At 37.8% G+C, this 24,897-nt stretch overlaps 1 protein-coding gene across 6 annotated transcripts in view; it reads left to right on the forward strand.

The window, feature by feature from the left end:
* Nucleotides 1-24,897, forward strand: part of PFKFB1 (6-phosphofructo-2-kinase/fructose-2,6-biphosphatase 1) — a 79,607-nt gene that overhangs the window by 30,700 nt on the left and 24,010 nt on the right. For 2 of the 6 annotated variants that reach the window (XM_007460770.1, XM_007460771.1), the window contains exons 2-3: nucleotides 20,252-20,377; nucleotides 24,322-24,415. In XM_007460770.1, coding sequence (XP_007460832.1) covers nucleotides 20,252-20,377; nucleotides 24,322-24,415 — 220 coding nt within the window. Of the gene's footprint in view, nucleotides 1-20,251; nucleotides 20,378-24,306; nucleotides 24,416-24,897 lie in introns of those variants that run through there. The other 4 variants (XM_007460773.1, XM_007460772.1, XM_007460774.1 and 1 more) reach the window with 3 other exon arrangements.

Consider the following 24,897-nt stretch of genomic DNA (forward strand, 5'->3'; position numbering starts at 1 on the left):
TCTTTCCCTGATTACTCTACTAAGCTGTCAGTCTCATCTGGTATTACACTCTGCAATCTACTAATTATTAGCTGATTGCTATTATTTTTTATATTTCCCCAAGGCGTACATTGCTCAGCAGTGTTATCTAATTAAAGTCTGGCAAAAGTAGTCTTTGAGGTTAGCTCTGACCTGAGGAGGGCTCTTCTTAATTGGCTCTTTCTCTGGTTCTCTCTGGTGAACTAGCTGGTCTATGGTTTAGCTTGTTGCTCTTAATTAAGTGGACCTATTGTTTTCAAGAGCACCCTTAGGCTCTTGTCTTATGGACTGCTTCTCTCCATGGGCAAACCTTCTGATCCACTGCTGTGGGTGCTGGGTTGGGCAGTGTCCTCTGGTCTTCTCTGTTTGCCTATCCTGGTGTAGTACTTCTGGTCTCTGAGCAAGTTGGAGTGAGGGTGATCAGGAACCTAGTATTCTCAGCCTACAGCACCTGAGGTATAACCTTCATCCTATGGGTAGGGACTGGATGAGGGAAGGGCATCTCCAACCTCTGAGCTACATTTGCTACTGCAACTTGGAGCTAGAAGGGATGTGAGGTGCTGACTGTCTGCCCCTCCCACTGAGGTACCATATCATTTGATTGGGTGAACTCTCTTAGGGGGAAGGGAGCCGCATCTTTTTAGCTACACACACACACCTGGAGTGGAGGTTCCATTAAACTAAACTTGGGGGTCAGGAGTGAGGATCATGGCAAAAATGCCACAGATTCTCACTGTTCTTACTGAATTTTTGTTGATTTTTTTTGAATAAATACTTCATGTGCTGTATCCCATTAGAATAATTTTCAGAGACTTTAAAAGGTTATTTTTTTAAATAATATTTTCCAGTTTTGCTTTTTTCATTGGGGAGTGGGTTCACAGAACTCCTAATGATGGAAGTAAAAGTCTCACAATTTATTTTTTGGTGTTGATCTTGTTCCTTCATCCTTGCCAAACTCACTTGTTAGTTCTAAGAACTTTTATACTTTTGGGGAATTTCTATATAGATAATCATGACATCTACAAATAGGAAATATTTTATTTATTCTTTTCTAAACTGTATGCCTTTTATTTCCTTTTACTGCCTTATTGCAGTGGTTAGAACTTCCAGTATTATATCAAAAGAGTAGAGAGAGTGAACTTCTTTACATTGGTTCTGATCTTAGGGGGAAAGTATTGTCTTTTACTTTTTAAAAATTTATTTATTTTATTTTATTTATTTTTGGCTGCATTGGGTCTTCATTGCTGCATGCAGGCTTTCTCTAGTTGCAGAGAGCAGGGTATACTCTTCGTTGTGGTGCACAGGCTTCTCATTTCAGTGGCTTCTCTTCTTGTGGAGCACAGGCTCTGCACTCGGGCTTCAGTAGTTGTGGCAGGAGGGCTCAGTAGTTGTGGCTTGTGGGCTCTAGAGTGCAGGCTCAGTAGTTGTGACACACGGGCTTAGTTGCTCCGTGACATGTGGGATCTTCCCAGACCAGGGATCGAACCCATGTCCCCTGCATTAGCAGGTGGATTCTTAACTACTGTGACACCCGGGAAGTCCAAGTGTTTCACTTTTAAGGGCAATAATGACAATAGGTTTTTGTTGTAAAGATTCCTTATCAAGTTTAAGTAATTCATTTCTATTCGTAACTTGCCAATAATTTTTATCACTAATTAGTGTTTAATATATGAAGCGTTTTTTCTACATGCATTGTCATATTTTTCTTCTTTAGCTTATCAATATTGTGGGTTACATTATTTGATTTTTTTGAATGTTCATCTAGCCTTGCATACTTGGACTGAATCCCACTTAGTTATTGCATATAATTCTTTTTATGCAATGTTGGACTCTATTTGCCAACATTTTCTTGATGATTTTTATATTTAAGCTCATGAGAGATATTGACCTATAGGGGTTTTTTGGGTACTCTATTCATCTTGTTTTGGTATCAGTGTAATTCTGGCCTCATAAAATTAGCTGGGAATCCTCCCTTCTCTTTTTGTTTTCTTGAAGTTATTGTGTAAAATTTGTGTTAATTCTTCTTTAAATGTGTGGTAGATTTCTCACATGAATACATCTGAGCATAGAGATTTCTATTTCTGGAGATTTTATTTTTAATTCAATTACTTTAATGATTATAGGACTATTCAGATTGCCTATTTCATCTTGGTTGAGTTGTGGGAGGTTGTGGATTTCAAGGAATTGGTCTATATATTCTAAGTAGTCAAATTTATAAGAGTAAAATTGTTTGTAGTATTCCCTTATGAGCTTTTAAATGACTGCAGGATATGTAGTAATATAACCTATTTTATTTCTGATAATGGCCATTTGTGTCCTCTTTTTTTATATTTTTCAGTCTTGCTAAAGGTTGATCCATTTCATTGATCTTTTTTAGGAATCAACTTTTTATTTTATTCATTTTCTTTATTGTTTTTCTGTTTTCATTGATTTCTGCTCTTATCTAATATTTCTTTCCTTCTGCTTGTTTTTGTTTATTTTGCTCTTATTTTTCTAGTTTTTTTAAAGTGGTAATTTAGATTACTGACCTGAGACTTTTCCTTTTTCCAATGTAAGCATTTTGGTGCTATAAATGCCCCTATCAGTACTGCTTTAGCTGCACCCCTCATATTTTGAGAAGTTGTTTTTTAACTTTAAATTAGTTCTATGTGTATTTTCAAAATTTCTTTTGAGACTTCTTTTTTCAGTCATGGATTATTTAGAAGTATGTTCTTTAATTTCCAAGTGTTTAGAGACTTTGCTGTCTTCCTTCTTCTGTTGATTTTTACTTTGATTCAATTAGGATCAGAGAATACACTATGTTTAATGTCAATCACTTTTGATTTACTGAGTATTGTTTAATGGCCCAGGACATGGAAATGTACCATGGGCACTAGAACAAAATATTTATTCCGTTGTTTCTGGGTGTAGTGATTTATAAATGTCAATTAGATACTGCTGATTTATTGTGCTGTTTAATTCTTCTATATTGTTGCTGATTTTCTGTCTAATGATTCTATTAATTCCTGAGAGTGTATGTTGGAGTCCTCAGATATACTTGTGCATTTGTCTTATTTCTCCTTTTAGTTTTTGCTTCATTTATTTTGATGCTCTGTTGTCTGGTATGCATACACTTTGGATTATAATATACTCCTAAGGGATTGATCTTTTATCATTATATAATTCCCTTTTGTATGTAGTAATTTTCTGTGCACTGAAGTCTAATTAACTGGATAGTAACAGCTACTCCTGCTTTTTTAAAATTAATGATTTCATGGTATATTCTTTTTTCTTTATAATATATATTTATTAACCCACTTAAACATGAAAATAATAAACCTACTACATGATAACATAAATAGCACATTTTTCATAAAAATAACTTTATTTCCCCTCAAGGAATGTAAAGAAAAATTGTTTTATGAATTTGCAAATCTTTTTTATGTCTGGCTTACTAGAAGGTAGATGTATTTTCATACCTTCTGCATTCAATCTGTTGCAATGTGTTATCTTGGTTGAAATATATGAAGAAAATTTGTCCTCCTATAGCTTGGGAAAACAGCAATATGCTAATAGCCTTTAGTTTTAGATAATTGTATTTTTCTTTGATATTACACAAAAATTAGACAATTGGTAGTTGCTTTTTTATATTGTGGCAGGAACACAACATGAGATCTACCCTCTTAACAATGTTTTAAGTGCATAATAAAGTATTATTAATTATAGGCACAATTACAGTAGATCTCTAGAACTATTCACCTTGTATGACTCAAACTCTATACTCATTGAATAGCAACTCCTCATTTCCTGGCAACAACTATTCTACTCTCTGCTTTTGAGTTTGACTATTTTAGATATCTTATATAAGTGTAATCATGCAGTATTTGAACTTCTGGAACCGGCTTATTTCACTTAACATAATGTACTCCAGGTTCATCCATGTTGTCACATATGACAGGATTTCCTTATTTTTTAAGGATGAATAATATTCAATTATATGTATATATCATATTTTCTTAATGCATTCATCAGTTGATGGATATTTAGGTTATTTCTATATCTTGGCTATTGTGAATAATGCTTCAATGAACATGGGATTGCAGATAATTTCTTGATGATCCTGATTTCAAGGATAGTCTCTTAAACAAATGGTAGTGGGGAAACTGGATTTCCACATGGAAAAGAATGAAATTGGACGCTTATCTTCCAACATACACAAAAAACAAGTCAAAATTCATTAAATATTTAAATATAAGACCTGAAACTACAACTTTTAGAAGAAAACTTAAGGAGAAAGCTTCATGACATTAGTCTAGGCAGTGATTTCTTGGATATGACACAAAAAGCACTAGCAACAAAAACAAAAATAGACAAGTGGGACTACATCAAACTAAAAAGCTTCTGCATGGCAGAAAAACTTAACTGTATTTGAGTGGATCTATTTCTGCTTTCTCTATTTCATTCTTTTGATCTATATGTCTATTCTTTGCCCATACTACACTGTACCTTTATAATAAATCTTAAAATCAAGTAGGAAGTTTCCTCCAAAATTGTTCTTATCTTGCAATTATTTTAGTCAATCTAGTTCCTTTTACTATCCACATTTTCAGAGTACAGGTATTTTGCCTCTTTAGGTAGGTTTATTCCTAGGTATTTTATTATTTCTGATGCAGTGGTAAATGGGGTTGTTTCCTCAATTTCTCTTTCTGATCTTTTGCTGTTAGTGTACAGAAATGCAACAGATTTTTGTATATTTATTTCATATCCTGCAACTTTACCGAGTTCATCAATGAGCTCTAGTAGTTTTCAGGTAGCATCTTTAGGATTTTCTATGTATAGTATTATGTCTGCAAACAGTGACAGTTTTACCTCTTGTCCAATTTGGATTCCTTTTATTTCTTTTCTTCTCTGATAGCCATGGCTAGGACTTCCAAAACTATGTTGAATAAAAGTGGTGAGAGTGGACATCCTTGTCTTGTTCCTGATCTTAAAGGAAATGCTTTCAGCTTTTCACTGTTGAGTATGATGTTAGCTGAAAGTTTGTCATATATGGCCTTTATTATGTTGAGGTAGGTTCCCTCTATGCCCAATTTCTGGAGAATTTTTATGAGAAATTGTTGTTGAATTTTGTCAAAAGCTTTTTTTCCATCTATTGAGGTGATCATATGGTTTTTATTCTTCAATTTGCTGATGTCATGTATCACGCTGATTGAGTTGCAGATATTGAAAAATCCTTACATCCATTGGATAAATCTCACTTGTTCATGGTGTATGATCCTTTTAATGTGTTGTTGGATTTTGTTTGCTAGTAATTTGTTGAGAATTTTTGTGTCAGTGTTCATCAGTGACATTGGCCTGTAATTTTCTTTCCTGTGGTATTTTTGTCTGGTTTTATTATCAGAATAATGGTGGCTTCAAAGAATGAGTTTGGGAGTATTCTTTCTTCTGCAATTTTTTTGGAATAGTTTCAGAAGGATAGGCATTAATTTGTCTCTAAATATTTGATAGAATTCGCCTGTGAAGCCATCTGGTCCTGGGCTTTTGTTTGTTGGGAGTTTTAAAATCACAGTTTCAATTTCATTACTTGTGATTGCTCTGTTAATATTTTCTATTTCTTCCTGGTTCAGTCTTGGGAGATTGTACCTTTCTAAGAATTTGTCCATTTCTTCTGGGTTGTCCATTTTACTGGCATATAGTTGCTAGTAGTAGTCTCTTATGATCCTTTGTATTTCTGTGGTGTCAGTTGTACCTTCTCCTTTTTCATTTCTAATTTTATTGATTTGAGCCCTCTCCCTGTTTTTCTTGAGTCTGGCTAAATGTTTTTCATTTTGTTTATCTTTTCAAAGAAGCAGCTTTTAGTTTCATTGATCTTTTCTATTGTTTTTTATCCCTATGTCATTTATTTCTGCTCTGATCTTTATGATTTCTTTCCTCCTACTGACTATGGGTTTTGTTTGTTCTTCTTTATCTAGTTGCTTTAAGTATAAGATTACATTGTTTATTTGCGATTTTTCATGTTTCCTGAGGGAAGATTGTATTACCATAAACTTCCCTCTTAGAACTGCTTTTGCTGTGTCCCATAGGTTTTGGATCTTCTTGATTTCATTTTGATTTGTCTCTAGGTATTTATTGATTTCCTCTTCAATTTCTTCAGTGATCCATTGGTTGTTTAGTAACATATTGTTTAACCTCCATGTGTTTGTGTTTTTTACAGCTTTTTTAAAATTGTAGTTAATTTATAATCTCACAGAGTTGTGTTGGAAAAGTTGCTTGATATGATTTCAATTTTCTTAAATTTACCAAGGTTTCCTTTGTGGCCCAGCATGTGATCAATCCTGGAGAATGTTCCATGTGCACTTGAAAAGAATGTGTATTCTGCTGCTTGTGGATGGAATGCTCTATAAATATCAATAAAGCCCATCTGGTCTAATGTGTCATTTAACACCTCTGTTTCCTTATTGATTTTCTGTCTGGATGATCTGTCTATTGATGAAAGTGGGGTGTTAAATTCCCCCATTATTTTTGTGTTACTTTCAATTTCTCCTTTTATGGCTATTAGTATTTGCCTTATAAATTGAGGTACTCCTATTTTGGGTGCATATATATTTACAATTGTTATATCGTCTTCTTGGATTGTTCCCTTGATCATTATGTAGTGTCCTTCTTTGTCTCTTGTAACAGTCTTTATTTTAAAGTCTATTTTTTCTGGTGTGAGTATTGCTACTCCAGCTTTCTTTTTTTCCCATGTGCATGGAATAACTTTTTCCATCCCCTCACTTTCAGTCTGTGTTTGTCCCCAGATCTGAAGCAGGTCTCTTGTAGACAGCATATATAAGGGTCTGTTTTTTTGGTATCCATTCAGCCAGTCTATATCTTTTGGTTGGAGCATTTAATCTGTTTAAATTCAAGGTAATTATCAATATGTACATTCTTATTGCTGTTTTGTTAATTGTTTTGGATTTGTTTTTTTAGTGTTTTTCTTCCCTTCCTCTTTTGTTCTCTTCTCTTCTGGTTTGATAATTATCTTTAGTGTTGTGTTTGTATTCCTTTTTATTTTTTGTGTATGTAACTATTGTACACTTTTGTTTTGTGGTTATCATGAGGTTTTGATATAGCAGTCTCCATATATACTATATACAAGATAGTTTTAAGTTGCTGGTCTCTTAATTTCAAATGCATTTCCAATATCCTACATTTGTACTCTCCACACGATTTCTGGTTTTGATATCATTTGTGTGCAGATGATTTCCTACCTTTACTGTATGTTTGCCTTTACTGTTGAGCTTTTCCATTTGTAATTTTCTTGTTTCTAGCTGTGGCCTTTTCTTTTCCACCTAGAGAAGTTCATTTAGCATTTGTGTTAAAGCTGGTTTGGTGGTGTTGAATTCTCTTAGCTTTTGCTTTGCACTTTTGATTTCTCTGATGAATCTGAATGAGAGCCTTGCTGGGTAGAATATACTTGGTTGTAGGTTTTTCCCTTTTGTCACTTTAAATATATCCTGCCTCTTTTTTCTGGCCTGCATGATTTCTGCTGAAAAATCAGCTGATAAGTTTCTGGAGATTCCCTTGCATATTATTTGTTGCTTTTAATATTTTCTTGTTGTCTTTAATTTTTGTCAGTTTGATTAATATGTGTCTCAGTGTGTTCTTCCTTGGGTTTATCCTGTATGGTACTCTGTGCTTCCTGGACTTGGGAGACTGTTTCCTTTCCCATGTTAGGGAAGTTTTCAGCTACTATCTCTTCCAATATTTTCCCAGGCCCTATTTCTCTCTCTTCTCCTCTGGGACTCTTATAATGTGAATGTTGTGCATTTAATGTTATCCCAGAGGTTTCTGTGACTGTCCTCATTTCTTTGCATGCTTTTTTCTTTATTTTGTTCCACAGCAATGATTTCTACCATTCTGTATTCCAGCTCACTTATCTGTTCTTCTGCCTCATTTATTCTGCTATTGATTCCTTCTAGTGTATTCTTTATTTCAGTTATTGTATTGTTCAACTGTCTTTGTTCTTTATATCTTTTAGCTCTCTGTTAAACATTTCTTCTACTTCTCAGTCTGTGCCTCCATTCTTTTTCCAACATCTTGGATTATCTTTACTATTATTACTCTGAATTCTTGTTTGGGTATTTTGCCTATCTCCACTTCACTTAGTTGTTCTTCTGGGGTTTTATCTTGTTCTTTCATCAGGAACATATTCCTCTGCTGTCTCATTTTGTCTAACTTTCTGTGTTTGTGATCTCTGTTCTGCAGGCTGCAGGATTGTCATTTCTTTTGCTCCTGGTGTCTGCCTCCTGCTGGGTGAGGCTTGTCTAGAGGCTTGTGCAGGCTTCCTGGTGGGAGGGACAAGTGCCTGACCACTGTTTGTTGGGGCTGGATCTTGTTCCTCAGGTGGATAGGGCTGTGGCAAGTGGTGTGTTTAGAGGTGGCTGTGGGCTCAGCAAGACTTTAGGCAGCCTGTCTGCTGATGGGTGGATCTGTGTTACTGCCCTGTTGGTTGTTTTGCCTGAGGCCTCCCAGCTCTGTAGCCTACAGGATGTTGTGTAGAGCCAGGTGTTGCTGCGAAGATGGCAGCTTCCAGGAGAGTTCATGCTAATGAATACTCTCCAGAGTCTCTGCCTCCACTGTCCTTGTTCCCACAGTGAGCTTCAGCCACCCCCTGACTTCCCAGGAGACCTTCAAAGACCAGCATGTAGGTCTGAACCAGGCTCCTCTCTGAAGTCACTGCTTTTCCCTGGGGCACATGAGAACTAGTGTGCACCCTCTAAGAGTATAGTTTCTGTTTCCACCAGTCCTGTGGAGTTCTTGTGATCAAACCCCACTGGCCTTCAAAGTTAAATGCTCTGGAGGCTCCTCCTCCCAATGCATGACCCCCAGACTTGTAAGCTTGATGCAGGGCTCAGAACTCTCACTCCTGTGGGAGAACCTCTGCAATATAGTTTTTTTCCGGTTTGTGGGTCACCCACCTGGTGGGTATGGGATTTGACTGCATTGTGAATGTGCTTCTCCTACCATCTTTTTGTGGCTTCTTCTTTGTCTTTGAATGTAGAATACCTTTTTTGGTAGGTTCCTATCTTTTTTGTTAATGGTTGTTCAGCAGTTAGTTTTGATTTTGGTGTTTCTGTCAGAGGTGGTGAGCTCAAGTCCTTCTACTCCACCATCTTGTCTCCAACCCCCATAATCAATCTTCTTTTATGGAAGAACCCTGAAGTATGAACAGGTGGTTTCACACAATTCTAAGGTACAGCTTTCTGGAGGGACAGGAACAGACCAACAGTTCACTGAGTTCTCATTACCAGGTTCAGTGACACCCCTTGCTCTTCACCACTTCTTTTGGTTCTCCACAGCATACATTTTCTGGCCCATTTCATGAAAAGGAAAGATATCATGGAAAATATCCTAGAGAGTAGTTGAAGGCACTAGTGAATGCAGATCAATGAATCCCTGCAGTTGAACCATCCAATTCTGCCTGGCTCATACCTCTTTGTGTTCCCACTGGGCAGTGTTCCCTCTGTTGTCTCTGCACCCCGGGATAATGTGACAAGGTAGCTCTGATACCGTCTGTGCAGGTTTCTCTCTGTTCTGGCTGCTTCAAATTAGCTGCTGCACTCTCCTCCAAGGCTCTGAAGCTCTCCCTCTGGCCTGGCTGATCTCCCTGCTGGTAAGGGGACTTCCCAGGGTGTGGGACCTTTTCGTCTTTCACAGCTCTCTCCCAGGTGTGCAGGTCCTGCCCCAATTTCTTTCCCTCTTTCTTTTTCTCTTTTTTCTTTTGTCCTACCCTGTTACATGGAGATTTTCTTGCCCTTTCAGGAGTTTGAGGTCTGAGTCTGCCAGCTTTCGGTAGATATTCTGTGAGAATCATTCCACATGAAGGTATATTTTTGATGTATTTGTGGGAGGAGGTGAGATTCATATTCTACTGCCCTGCCATCTTGATCTGGTCTCTCATTCAAGAATCTTTATAATAAATAATTTTAGCCAATTCCATCGTCTGTATCATCTCATGATTCATGTCTGTTGATGGTCTTTTTTCATGTGAGTTGAGATTTCATAGTTATTTGTATCTTGATTGATTTTAGTTTGTATTTTGGACATTGTAAATACCATTTAAGACCAAGAGTATTGTTTTTATCCTATGGAGGTTGATGTTTTTGTTTTACCCTTCTGTGTATTGGGGTTCCAACATCAATTACATTTTTGAAACTTTCATAGTACTGTTTAGACCAGTACGGTGTGTGCACCACCTAGTGGTCAGTGTGGGACTTGGGATGATTCACTTTCCAAATCTTTGGTAGGCTAATTAGGGTCACATCAAAGCACTCACAGATCAAACATGAGCCCAGCAGTTCAAAACCACTTTTTGCAATTTCTTTTCTAAACTGTTCCCTCTCCCATAGTTTTTCAGTACTTTCCATTTCTCTAGGCTTCCATTTTCTGTCCTCTGTTCAGAAACCACCCACTTTCTTGGTAGTATCACTCCCAGAAACAAATTGCAGGAAAGAGAGAGGAAAAATTAGTATGAAGTTTAGTTTTGTCCCCTTGATGCCATGGCTCCACCTAGAGAAAGGACATTATCCCTGAGATTTTTGATTACTGGAAGTTCCCTTTATGGACCACTCTTGCTTTTGGACTACTTTTGCTGTCACTACTCCCACTGTGGGACCAAAACAGAAGTAGAGTAAATAAAATCCTGAGGAAGTTCTCACATTCTCACATTCTCACATTTAGGAGTTCTCTTTTCCACTCCTTAGGCCATAACATCAAGGCTTCTCCTGTATTGCACTCTGACTGTTAAATAATGCTCACCTCTGGGTTTCATATCATGTCCAATTCAGGCTTAGGATGCTGGAGGGAAAAAAATAATGTTGAACTCATAACCATTTAGGTCGTATTTCAAACTCTGATCTTTTCCCAATCCATCTGCCTATATTTACTTTTCAGTTTTCAAATAGGTGTTCATGAATTCTACCAAGGTTTCATATTCGAGTTGGTTAGTGAGAGATAAAAGAAGGTCCCAGAACTGGACCCAGCTGCATGTGTTTTGTAGATGGCTTCTAGTTGATTCTTGCTTTTTTGTCCACTCTGACAATCTCTGTCTTTTAACTGGTGTGTTTAGAAAATTCACATTCAAAGTGATTATTAATACAGTTGGATTAAAATCTACCATCGTACTGTTTTTCTATTCATTGCATTTGTTCTTTGTTCTCTTTATCTCTCTTTTGACTTTTCTTATTTTATTTGAGTATTTTTATGATCCCATTTTATCTCCTCTATTTACTTATAATTTATATATCTTTAAAAAAATTTTGTGGTTCCCTAGTGTTTACAATGTACAGTTTAAAATAATTGGGTTCATCTTCAAATAACACTATATTGTTTTTCATGTAGTCCAAGTACCTTACAATAGAATATTCCCAATCTTACTCCCTTCCCTTGTGTCACCATTGTAATCATTTAATTTTTACATTTGCTATAAACACCCAATACATTGTTACTATTATTGCTTTAAACAGTTGGATTGTTTTAATTGGAAATATAGTTGAGATACAATATTATGTTTCAGGTTTACTACATAATGACTTAACATTTGCATATATTATGAAATGATCACCATGATGAGTCTAGTAACCATCTGTCCCCATACAAAGTTATTATTATTACAATATTATCAACCATATTCCTTATGCTGCATATTACATCCCTGTGACTTATTTATTTTATAACTGGAGGTTTGTACCTCTCAATCCTCTTTATCTATTCACCCCCCAACTCCCCTCTGACAACCATCCATTTGTTCTCTGCATCTGTGGGTCTGTTTTCATTTTTTGTTTGTTTGTTTGTTTTATTTTTTGGATTTTGCATGTAAGTGAGATCATACGGTATTTGTCTTTCTCTGTCTGACTTATTTCACTTCATATAATACCATGCAGATCCATCCATAAGGTCGCAAAGGTAAAGATTTAATTTTTTATGGCTGAATAATATTCCACTGTGTCTATATATATAATATAAATTATATATATATATATATATATATATATATATATATATATATATAACAGATCTTCTTTATCCATTCATCTATTGATGGACACTTAGATTGCTTCCATATCTTGGCTACTGATTGTAAATAATGCTTCAATGAACAGGGGAGTACATATATCTTTTGTGATTAGGGTTTTTTGTTTTCTTCAGATAAATACCAAAAAGTGGAATTGCTGGATCATATGGTAGTTCTAGCTTTAACTTTTTGAGGAAACCCTCACTGTTTGCATAGTGGCTGAACCAGTTTACAATCCCAACAACAGTGCACGAGACTTCCCTTTTCTCCACAACAGTCAGTTATTTTTTAGAACAATTAAGAATATGGAAAATAAAAAGATACATTTTGCCTTCACATATTCCTTTTCCAATGCTCTCACTTAAATTATGTAGATCCAATTTCTGACCTATATCATATCCCTTCTGCCTAAATAATGTCCTTTAATAATTCTTATAAGATACGTCTGCTGTTGATGAATTTCCCGCTTTTGCTTGAAAAAAGTCTCTATTTTGCCTTTATTTTTTACTATTTTTTTAATTTAGAGGTTTTATTTTTACATCTTATTTGAGTATGATTGCTTTACAATGGTGTGTTAGTTTCTGCTTTATAACAAAGTGAATCAGTTGTACATATACATATGTCCCCATATCCCTTCCCTCTTGCATCTCCCTCCCTCCCACCCTCCCTATCCCACCCCTCCAGGTGGTCACAAAGCACCGAGCTGACCTCCCTGTGCTATGCGGCTGCTTCCCACTAGCTATCTACCTTATGTTTGGTAGTGTATATATGTCCATGCCTCTCTCTCGTTTGTCACAATTTACGCATCCCCCTCCCCATATCCTCAAGTCCATTCTCTAGTAGTTCTGTGTCTTTATTCCTGTTTTACCCCTAGATTCTTCATGACATATTTTTTCTTAAATTCCATATATATGTGTTAGCATATGGTATTGGTCTTTCTCTTTCTGACTTACTTCACTCTATATGACAGACTCTAGGTCTATCCACCTCATTACAAATAGCGCAATTTTGTTTCTTTTTATGGCTGAGTAATATTCCATTGTATATATGTGCCACATATTCTTTATCCATTCATCCAATGATGGACACTTATGTTGTTTCCATCTTCGGGCTATTGTAAATAGAGCTACAATGAATATTTTGGTACATGACTCTTTTTGAATTATGGTTTTCTCAGGGTATATGCCCAGGAGTGGGATATATGGTAGTACACTTTGCAGGTTTTAAGGAACCTCCATACTGTTCGCCATAGTGGCCGAACCAATTCACATTCCCACCAGCAGTGCAAGAGTGTTCCCTTTTCTCCACACCCTCTCCAGCATTTATTGTTTCTAGAGTTTTTGATGATGGCCATTCTGACTGGTGTGAGATGATATCTCATTGTAGTTTTGTTTTGCATTTCTCTAATGATTAATGATGTTGAGCATTCTTTCATGTGTTTGTTAGCAGTCTGTATATCTTCTTTGGAGAAATGTCTATTTAGGTCTTCTGCCCATTTTTGGATTGGGTTGTTTGTTTTTTAGTTATTGAGCTGTATGAGCTGCTTATAAATTTCGGAGATTAATCCTTTGTCATTGCTTCATTTACAAATATTTTCTCCCATTCTGAGGGTTGTCTTTTGGTCTTGTTTATGGTTTCCTTTGCTGAGCAAAAGCTTTGAAGTTTCATTAGGATCCATTTGTTTATTTTTGTTTTTATTTCCATTTCTCTATGAGATGGGTCAAACAGGATCTTGCTGTGATTTATATCATAGTGTGTTCTGCCTATATTTTCCTCTAAGAGTTTGATAGTTTCTGGCCGTACATTTAGGTCTTTAATCCATTTTGAGCTTATTTTTGTGTATGGTGTTAGGGAGTGATCTAATCTCATACTTTTACATGTACCTGTCCAGTTTTCCCAGCACCACTTATTGAAGAGGCTGTCCTTTCTCCACTGTACATTCCTGCCTCCTTTATCAAAGATAAGGTGACCATATGTGTGTGGGTTTGCCTCTGGGCTTTCTATCCTGTTCCCTTGGTCTATCTTTCTGTTTCTGTGCCAGTACCATACTGTCTTGATTACTGTAGCTTTGTAGTATAGTCTGAAGTCAGGGAGCCTGATTCCTCCAGCTCCGTTTTTCGTTCTCAAGATTGCTTTGGCTATTCGGGGTCTTTTGTATTTCCATACAAATTGTGAATTTTTTTGTTCTAGTTCTGTGAAAAATGCCAGTGGTAGTTTGATAGGGATTGCATTGAATTTATAGATTGCTTTGGGTAGTAGAATCATTTTCACAATGTTGTTTCTTCCAATCCAAGAACATGGTATATCTCCCCATCTATTTGTATCATCTTTAATTTCTTTCATCGGTGTCTTATAATTTTCTGCATGCAGGTCTTTTGTCTCCTTAGGTAGGTTTATTCCTAGATATTTTATTCTTTTTGTTGCAATGGTAAATGGGAGTGTTTACTTGATTTCACTTTCAGATTTTTCATTATTAGTGTATAGGAATGCCAGAGATTTCTGTGCATTCATTTTGTATCCTGCTACTTTACCGAATTCATTGATTAGCTTTAGTAGTTTTCTAGTAGCATCTTTAGGATTCTCTCTATATAGTATCATGTCATCTGCAAACAGTGACAGCTTTACTTCTTCTTTTCTGATTTGGATTCCTTTTATTTCCTTTTCTTCTCTGATTGCTGTGGCAAAAACTTCCAAAAGTATGATAAATAAGAGTGGTGAGAGTGGGTAACCTTGTCTTGTTCCTGATCTTAGTGGAAATGCTTTCAGTTTTTCACCATTGAGGATGATGTTGTCTGTGGGATTGCCATATATGACCTTTATTATGTTGAGAAAAGTTCCCTCTATGCCTACTTTCTGCAGGATTTTTATAATAAATGGGTGTTGAATTTTGTCAAAAGCTTTCTCTGCATCTATTGAGATAATCATTTCGTTTTTCTCCCTCAATTTTTAATATGGTTTATCATAATGATTGATTTGCATATATTGAAGAATCCTTGCATTCCTGGAATAAACCCCACTTGATCATGGTGTATGATCCTTTTAATGTGCTGTTGGATTCTGTTTGCTAGTATTTTGTTGAGGATTTTTGCATCTATGTTCATTAGTGATATTGGCCTGTAGTTTTCCTTCTTTGTGGCATCCTTGTCTGGTTTTGGTATCAAGGTGATGGTGGCCTCGTAGAATGAGTTTGGGAGTGTTCCTCCCTCTGCTCTATTTTGGAAGTGTTTGAGAAGGGTAGGTGTTATCTGTTCTCTAAATGTTTGATAGAATTCGCCTGTGAAGCCACCTGGTCCTGGGCTTTTGTTTGTTGGAAGATTTTTTTGGGGGAAGATTTTTAATCACAGTTTCAATTTCAGTGTTTGTGATTGGTCTGTTCATATTTTCTATTTCTTCCTGATTCAGTCTTGGTACTTTGTGCATTTCTAAGAATTTGTCCATTTCTTCCAGCTTGTCCGTTTTATTGGCATAGAGTTTCTTGTAGTAATGTCTCATGATCTTTTGTATTTCTGCAGTGTCAGTTGTTATCTCTCCTTTTTCATTTCTAATTCTATTGATTTGAGTCTTCTCCCTTTGATTCTTGAAGAGTCTGGCTAATGATTTATCAATTTTGTTTATCTTCTCAAAGAACCAGGTTTTAGTTTTATTGATCTTTGCTATCATTTCCTTCATTTCTTTTTCATTTATTTCTGGTCTGATTTTTATGATTTCTTTCCTTCTGCTAAGTTTGGGGTTTTTCGTTCTTCTTTCTGTAATTGCTTTAGGTACAAGGTTAGGTTGTTTATTCAAGATGTTTCCTGTTTCTTAAGGTAGCATTTTATTGCTATAAACTTCCCTCTGAGAACTGCTTTTGCTGCATCCCATAGGGTTTGGGTCATCGTGTCTCCATTGTCATTTGTTTCTGGGTAGTTTTTGATTTCCGCTTTGATTTCTTCAGTGTTCACTTCGTTATTAAGTAGTGTATTGTCTAGCCTCCAGGTGTTTGTATTTTTTACAGATCTTTTCCTGTAATTGATATCTAGTCTCATAGTGTTGTGGTCGGAAAAGATACTTGATACAATTTCAATTTTCTTAAATTTACCAAGTCTTGCTTTGTGACCCAAGATATGATCTGTCCTGGAGAATGTTTCCAGGAGCACTTCAGAAAAATCTGTATTCTGTTGTTTTTGGATGGAGTGTCCTATAATTATCAATTAAGTCCATCTTGTTTAGTTTACATTTAAATCTTGTGTTTCCTTACTTATTTTCATTTTGGATGATCTGTCCATTGGTGAAAGTGGGGTGTTAATGTCCCCTACTATGAATGTGTTACTGTCGATTGCCCCTTTTATGGCTGTTAGTATTTGCCTTATGTATTGAGGTGCTCCTATGTTGGGTGCATAAATATTTACAATTGTTATATCTTCTTCTTGGATCGATCCCTTGATCATTATGTAGTGTCCTCCTTTGTCTCTTCTAATAGTCTTTATTTTAAAGTCTATTTTGTCTGATATGAGAAGTGCTACTCCAGCTTTCCTTTGGTTTTCATTTGCATGGAATATCTTTTTCCATCCCCTTATTTTCAGTCTGTATGTGTCTCTAGGTCTGAAGTGGGTCTCTTGTGGACAGCATATATATGAGTCCTCTTTTTGTATCCATTCAGCCAATCTGTGTCTTTTGGTGGGAGCATTTAGTCCATTTACATTTAAGGTAATTATCGATATGTAGGTTCCTATTCCCATTTTCTTAATTGTTTTTGGTTCATCATTGTAGGTCTTTTCCTTCTCTTGTGTTTCTTGCCTAGAGAAGTTCCTTTAGCATTTGTTGTAAAGCTGGTTTGGTGGTACTGAGCTCTCTCAGCTTTTGCTTGTCTGTAAAGGTTTTAATTTCTCCATCAAATCTGAATGAGATCCGTGCTGGGTAGAGTAATCTTGGTTGCAGGTTTTTCTCCTTCATCACTTTCAGTATGTCTTGCCACTCCCTTCTGGATTGCAGAGTTTCTGCTGAACTATCAGCTGTTAACCTTATGGGGATTCCCTTGTGTGTTATTTGTTGTTTTTCCCTTGCTGCTTTTAATATGCTTTCTTTGTATTTAATTTTTGACAGATTGATTAATATGTGTCTTGGTATATTTCTCCTTGGGTATATCCTGTATGGGACTCTGTTCTTCCTGAACTTGATTAACTATTTTCTTTCCCATATTAGGAGAGTTTTCAACTATAATCTCTTCAAATATTTTCTCAGTCCCTTTCTTTTTCTCTTCTTCTTCTGGAACCCCTAGAATTCGAATGTTGGTGAGTTTAATGTTGTCCTAGAGGTCTGTGAGACTGTCCTCAGTTCTTTTCATTCTTTTTTCTTTATTCTGCTCTGCAGTAGTTATTTCCACTATTTTATCCTCCAGGTCACTTATCTGTTCTTCTGCCTCAGTTATTCTGCTATTGATCCCATCTAGAGTATTTTTAGTTTCATTTATTGTGTTGTTCATCGTTGTTTGTTTCATCTTTAGTTCTTCTAGGTACTTGTTAAGTGTTTCTTGCTTTTTCTCTAATCTATTTCCAAGATTTTGGATCATCTTTCCTACCATTATTCTGAATTCTTTTTCAGGTAAACTGCCTATTTCCTCTTCATTTGTTAGATCTCATGGGTTTTTATGTTGCTCCTACATCTGCTGTGTGTATTTCTGTCTTCTCATTTTGCTTATCTTACTGTGTTTGGGGTCTCCTTTTTGCAGGCTGCAGGTTCGTAGTTCCCTTTGTTTTCGGTTTCTGTCCCCAGTGGCTAAGTCTGGTTCAGTGGGTTGTGTAGGCTTCCTGGTAGTGGGGACTAGTGCCTGTGTTCTGGTGGATGAGGCTGGATCGTGGCTTTCTGGTGAGCAGTTCCACATCTGGTGGTGTGTTTTGGAGTGCCTGTGGACTTATTATGATTTTAGGCAGCATCTCTGCTTATTGGTGGGATTGTGTTCCTGTCTTGCTTGTTGTTTGGCCTAGGGTGTCCAGTACTGCAGCTTGCTGGTCATTGAGTGTAGCTGTGTGTTGGTGTTGAGATGGAGATCTCTGTGTGATTTTCACGGTTTGATATTACATGGAGCTGGGATGTCTCTTGTGGACCAGTGTCCTGAAGCTGGCCCTCCCACCTCAGAAGCACAGCACTGACTCCTGGCTGCAGCACCAAGAGCCTTTCATCCACACTGCTCAGAATAAAAGGGAGAAAATGTAGAAAGAAATAATTAGTAGAAGTAGAAAGAAAGAAGGAAAGAAAGAAAGAAAGAAAAAGAAAGAAAGAAAGAAAGAAAGAAAGAAAGAAAGAAAGAAAGAAAGAAAGAAGGAAAGAAAGAATGGACGGAGGGAGGGAGGGAGGGAGGGAGGGAAGTTGCTTTTATTTTTGAAGGACATTTTTGCTGAATTCAGAACTGGATTGGCAAGGTTTTTACTTTCAATATGTTCAAGGTTTCATTCCACTATTTTTGGCTTATGTGACTCTAGTACGAAGTCTTGTGTAATTATTCTTGTTCTTCTGTAAGTAAGGTGTTCCCTCCACCCTTTTTCCGTGACTGCCTTCAATATTTTATTTTGCCTGTTTTTCTGCAGTTTGAATTTGATATGTCTGGGTGTGGTGTGGCTCTTTTACAAATTTTATTTATCCTGCTTTGTGTTCTCTAAGATACTTGGATCTGGGGTTTATATCAATTGCTAATTTTGAAAAATTTCAGCAATTATTTCTTCAAATATTTTTTCCCCATTCTCTCTCTCTCCTCTTTCTAGTATTCTAACTTGATAATGTCCCAAAGCTCTTGGATGTTTTGTTCTGTTTTCTTTTTTTACCCTTTATTTTTTCTCTGCATTTCAGTTTGTGTAATTTCTATTGTTCTAGCTTCAATTTCACTTATTCCTCAGCTGTGTCTAGTTCACTAATAAGCACAACTGAAGACATTCTTCAGATCTGTTAATGTGTTTTTTCTGTTGTATTTACATGTGATTCTTTCTTATACATTTTATCCCTTGCTGCTATCTTTTCTGATTTTGCATGCTGTCTAACTTTTCCAATATAGAAAAGTATTTAACATATTAATCACAGCTATTTTAAGTTGTCTGTTGGAAATTCCAACATGTGTCATAATTGAATCTTGTCCTGATGATTTTTTTGTCTCTTCAGACTATGTTTTTTTGTTTCCTCGATTCTTCCCTTTGTGCTGCTCTCTGGAGGCAACTTACCTCTTGCATTCTTTAAAAATAAAGTCTGCTATTATTTTACTTGATTTATTTTAGCCTTGTAGTGGAGAATAGGGGACTAGGGACATACTATGTTATTTTGCTTGTCTCAGTCTTAGGCAGACTTATCCTGAGTCATAGAGGTGTGACTTTCCCAAATGTTCCTGCCCCTCCTCTAAATATAACTGTGAGCTTAGCACATATTCCTATCCCTCCTGGGTTAGAGCATATTTTCAAATTTTCTCCTTCACCTGTGGTGGTGAGTTTCCACCTGTGCCCTCAGTTCCTATTGCCATTTCTTCTGCAGAGTAAGGCTTGTTTTCCCTAGGGGAGATAGAGTAGATTGGTCTGAGCAGAGTTTTAGTGGTGTTGGGTATTCCTCTCTGCTAGCTGCAGTGAATTTCCACCAGTGCGCTCAGACTACAGTTTTATTACCTTTCCCTGTGAAGGTTAAGGCCTTTGTTCTGCAGTGTATAAAGGCAGAATGCTTTGGGCACAATTTCAGCAATGGATTCTGTTCTGTTTCCCTCCCCAAACCAGAACTATAGGATATCTTTCTCCGGATTCTTCTCATTCTTTCCTGCCAGCACCTGGTGGAGTTCTTAGGAGGAAAGTCTGCAAGAGGATTCAAAACCACCTATGTCTACAGCCCCCAGGGGTTTCACATTCTCGCACTAACACACAACCAACTTTTAGCAATTCATTAAAAAATTTTAGCTGTTATATTCTTATGACTTTACATATTATTCAGTAGTATCTGCAAAAGATAAGCAAGTACCTGGGCCCTGTTGTTCCCTGTAGATGCCTGTGTCTACAGATTTTGGGTTAGCTTTTTGCATTGCAATCTCAGTTTTCTCATTAATTCAATAGAGGACAATTTGCAATTTTCCAGTTTTTGTTTTCCTTGTTCTAATGGTGGGTGAGATGCTCATTCCAATTCTACAGCTCTGAGTTGATACCAGAATATCATGTGAACCTGGGGATAAGATTTGAGGCTCTGTTTGTCTTCCAGCATCCATACCCCAGTTTACAAATTCCCCCACGATGGTGATAATGGTGGGTTTACCAGCTCGAGGAAAGACCTACATCTCCACGAAGCTCACACGATATCTCAACTGGATAGGAACACCAACTAAAGGTATGTCCCTGAAAGCCTTTGTTCTACAGCCCTCTAGAGGCCAATTATGGAAAATACAGTAAGGTAGCTGACCTCAAAAGGGCAAAACCATGAGTAAAAGAATGTCTCAAAACATTATTAACAGTATTAGGACTAATATTATTACTGCTGCTGCTGCTGCTCTACTACAACTACTACTACTACTACTATATCACCACAACCACCACCACCACCACCACCACCACTAACCTCATAAATTTTTACAATTTCTTAAGTACATAATCTGTGCCCAGTCCTGTGATAGCTGCTAAGCATAAGAAAACTACAAAGATTAAATATCTGTTTTAAAGGAGCACTATTTTTGTAAGACCTCAAAAAATCCCTATGAGTAACATACTACTTTTATCACCTTTATTATTACTTCTACACCAAAAATACGATTCTTATTAGCATTACCATTTCTTCACAACCTTAAGGTTTTCTTTAAATTTTACGGGTGTGTGGAGTCAAGCACTTCAAAGCCCCAGCCTGGAGTCCCCAACAAGGTCTTCAGTAAAGCAGGGCACTTTAGCTCACCTCTCCTGTCCAGAAGGCGTCCACTCTCGCCAAGCCTCTCCTTAGGTCTGAGCCTATCTGCTCCTCCTCCCCAGCCGGAAGTGGTCCTGCCTCTTTCCGCCTCCAGAGGGGTCTCCTTCCCTGCCTATCAGCCTCCTCCCTCACTCCCTACTTCCAGCTTTCCTTTCTCCCCAATGTGATCTCTTTTCTGCTTACTACCTCTTATTCAGCAATCATTCTTTTCTATTCTCCATTTGATTTATCTATCCCCCACCCTGTATCCCCATTCCTATTTGATTCCTCTGTTGCCCCTAGGAGGACTGTGTTTCTCTGGGCTCCCACACCAATGCTTTGTACAGACCCCTCTATGCCAACCTTAGTTACATAGTGTGTGTCTCAACCACTGCACCACCAGGGAAGCCCTGCTTACTACCTCTTATTCAGCAATCTTTCTTTTCTATTCTCCATTTGATTTATCTATCCCCCACCCTGTATCCCCATTCCTATTTGATTCCTCTGTTGCCCCTAGGAGGACTGTGTTTCTCTGGGCTCCCACACCAATGCTTTGTACAGACCCCTCTATGCCAACCTTAGTTACATAGTGTGTTGTTTTAGTGTGTTGTGTGTCTGGGTCTCTCTCCCCAGGAGCTGCTCTGGGGTAGGGGACTAGATCATGTTAATTTCTATTGCTTAAGTAGGACCAAATTAAGACATTTAGAGTCTCTAAACGCTAAAAGTTAGGGTGCCCCCTACATCATATGTAATTCAGAATAAAATCAGTAAATATAAGAAAGCCTACCAAAAGTTTTTATTTATCCCCCAATGACTATTGATGCTTTTAACGTATATCAACTTAGCTGAAAATTTTTACTGGAACTGTGTTCCTCCTTTATTGGTACACTGGTACACAAGTGCTTAGCCTCTCTCTCTTGTGGAATGGAGCACTGCTCCCCAGTGTGGAAAACAGTTCTCCTTGGGCAATCACTTGCTCACTCAGTCAGTAATTATTTGCTGAGCACACAGTTCTGCCAAGGCCCTTGTTGGATGTTGGATCCCTGCCCTCAAAGAACTCACATCTATTTTTTGCAACTTTATTGGAGTATAATTGCTTTACACTTTTGTGTTAGTTTCTGCTGTATAACAAAGTGAATCAGCTATAAGTATACATATATCCCCATATCCCCTCCCTCTTTCATCTCCTTCCCACCCTCCCTATCCCACCCCTCTACGTGGTCACAAAGCACAGAGCTGATCTCCCTGTGCTATGCAGCTGCTTCCCACTAGCTATCTATTTTATATTTGGTAGTATATATATGTCCATGCCACTCTCTCACTTTGTCCCAGCTTCCCCTTCCCCCTCCCCAAGTCCATTCTCTACGTCTATGTCTTTATTCCTGTCCTGCCCCTAGGTTCTTCAGAACCTTTTTCTTGTTTGTTTTTTAGATTCCATATATATGTGTTAGCATATGGTATTTGTTTTTCTCTTTCTGACTTACTTCACTCTGTATGACAGACTGTATTCTTAAGTTCTAAAACACCCATGTAGGAAGAACTAGTATTATCACCATTCCACAGTTGATGAAATTAATGCCCAAGAGGTGACGTGTCTTGTCTAAAGGCACATGGTCACTAAGTGATGGAACCAGAATATGAACCCACATCTGGTTGATTCCAAAGCCTGACACTCACTGTGGCAGGTCTGATACTTGGTGCTACTGATGGGAAGAAGAAAGAACCCACATTGGCCCTGTGCTCTCCTCCACGCTCTTTTCTTCTTTCTCTTCATGTACTTTCTCTTTCTCTAATTCACTGGTGAAGAGTTCCCCAGTGGTTTTCCATGTGCCAAAACCCATACTATGCACTGGAGATGCAAAACTGGATGAGATTCACAACCTGTCCTTGAAGATTTCCCCATCTGGCTGGGATGCATAAGAATACAACATGTCACTGAAGAATCCCAGAGCAGGGTACTGATGGGCCTCACAGAGGAAATCACCTACTGGAAGGCAGTGAAAGCTTCCAGATAGGGTGTATTTGAGCTGGGTGTGTCCTGTGGGAGGAGTAGAACATTGGCAGAAGAGAAGGGAAGAAGGAGTAGTTCTTGTAGGACTGCAGGCTCTGAGGAGCCTCTGCTGAGCATAGGGGCACATGGGATGGTGTCAGATGGGTCTCTGCTCTAATGCACCTGCTTCCCACCTGCTCCACTTGCACAGAGACCCTCAGAGTCATGTTTCAAATGCCAAGATGACCATCTATAGCCACCAAGTGTTCCCTTGGCCTGCAGGTTTAAATCCAAGCTCCTTAGCCTATCATTCAAGGCCCTCCACAGTCAGTCTCTGACAGCCTCACAGGCCTCAGTCACAGTGGATGACTCATGTTCTGCCTCCTGCCAATGCCATACCTTTGCTTAAACTCTTCCTCTACCTGGAATGTCTTTGTTCCCCTCTCCCATACCCCATGCCTGCCAATAAAAGGCCTGCCTTCCTATAAAGATTGGTACAAATGCTGCTTTTCCCAAGAAACCATCTGAGATCACCCCAAGCTTTGTTAGTCTTTCCTTCCTCCTTGCTCTTTTGCATGGCTCTGTCAGAGCACTTAACACACTGGATGAGAGCTCTCTGTTTACTGATTTACTGTTTACTCTCTTTCCTACATGCTAGATTGTGAGTTCCCTGGGGCCCCATCATCCAGATCTGGTTCATCTCTGACATCACAGAACTCATGTCCTGATTCACAAAGTAGGCATGAGAAACAATTTATTGAATGAATGAAGAAAATATTACATTACCTCTTTGCCTATTATCCCCTCTTTCCCCCTTTCCTTCCCTCCTCTCTGAGTTTCCACCATTACAAATGAGAAAGTGTGGCCTAAAGAAGGCAATAAATCTGGACTCTCTGTCTTGATACAGAAAATGTAATAACATTGGACTAGGATTCAGGAGGCCCAGTCTAGTTATGTCCCCAGCTGACTCAATGTTTGACCCTTGATGACTGATTTTACTCCCTGGGTCCCAATTTCTTTATCTTTCCAATTCAGTAATGTACAGAACCCAGTAATAATATATAGTAATACTATGGGCATTAAAAGATTTGGAGTTTATGATAAAATGGAATAGTGGAAAAATCACCAGCTTTGGAACCAAACAGTCCTGGGTTTGAATCCCATCTCTCCACTTATTAACTATGAGAGTTACTCCCTTGATTTCTTCATTTATAAATGGGAATGATGGTTCCTACTTTTCAGGGTTGTTGTAAGGAGTAAATGAGCTGGTAGCCATAATTTGAAGCTTTGTAAACATATTATATAGCTACAAACTATACCTTCTTTTACCTCTGAGCTACCTCCCAGAAAGGACATTATTTTGCCACTGGGATCTTCCCAACCTCTTCACCAGGGCTCCTGCTTTCAGTGTTTAATTTAGGCCAGTATCGACGAGAGGCAGTGAGCTACAAGAACTACGAATTCTTTCTCCCAGACAACATGGAGGCCCTACTTATCAGGAAGTGAGTACCTAATATTTTAAAGACCTGTGCTGCCCCCTGGCTGAGGGAGGCCTTTGTTCAAATGATGGGGGAGTAGGGCAGAGCAACTTGGGTTAGCAAGGAGTCCACCTAGAGTCTCAAAGGGTGGTTAGGACAGCCCTTCTACTATCTTAACCGAAGCTTATTTCTGGTCATATCCATCCCCTGCTTAAGAACTTTTAACAGTTTCCTACTTCTGACAAGAGAGAGTGGAAACTTAGCCTAGAATTTAAAATAAGAGTCTCAGTAGCTTGGCCCACTCCAGTCTCATCCATTCAACTTCAAGTTGTCTCTCCTCTACAAGACTCTGAGCACTTCCAGAACAGAGCCTGGGTCTCATTTATTGATCCATATCCTCTTAATAGAACTCAGCAAAGAGTAATCACTAAACAGATTTTTGCCAAAAGCATAAATACATTTCCACATTATCACCTGTGCTTGCCCTGTTACATATGCCAGGAATG

The sequence above is a fragment of the Lipotes vexillifer genome, unplaced genomic scaffold (genome assembly GCF_000442215.2).
Source record: "Lipotes vexillifer unplaced genomic scaffold, Lipotes_vexillifer_v1.1 scaffold706, whole genome shotgun sequence".
NCBI lineage: Eukaryota > Metazoa > Chordata > Mammalia > Artiodactyla > Lipotidae > Lipotes > Lipotes vexillifer.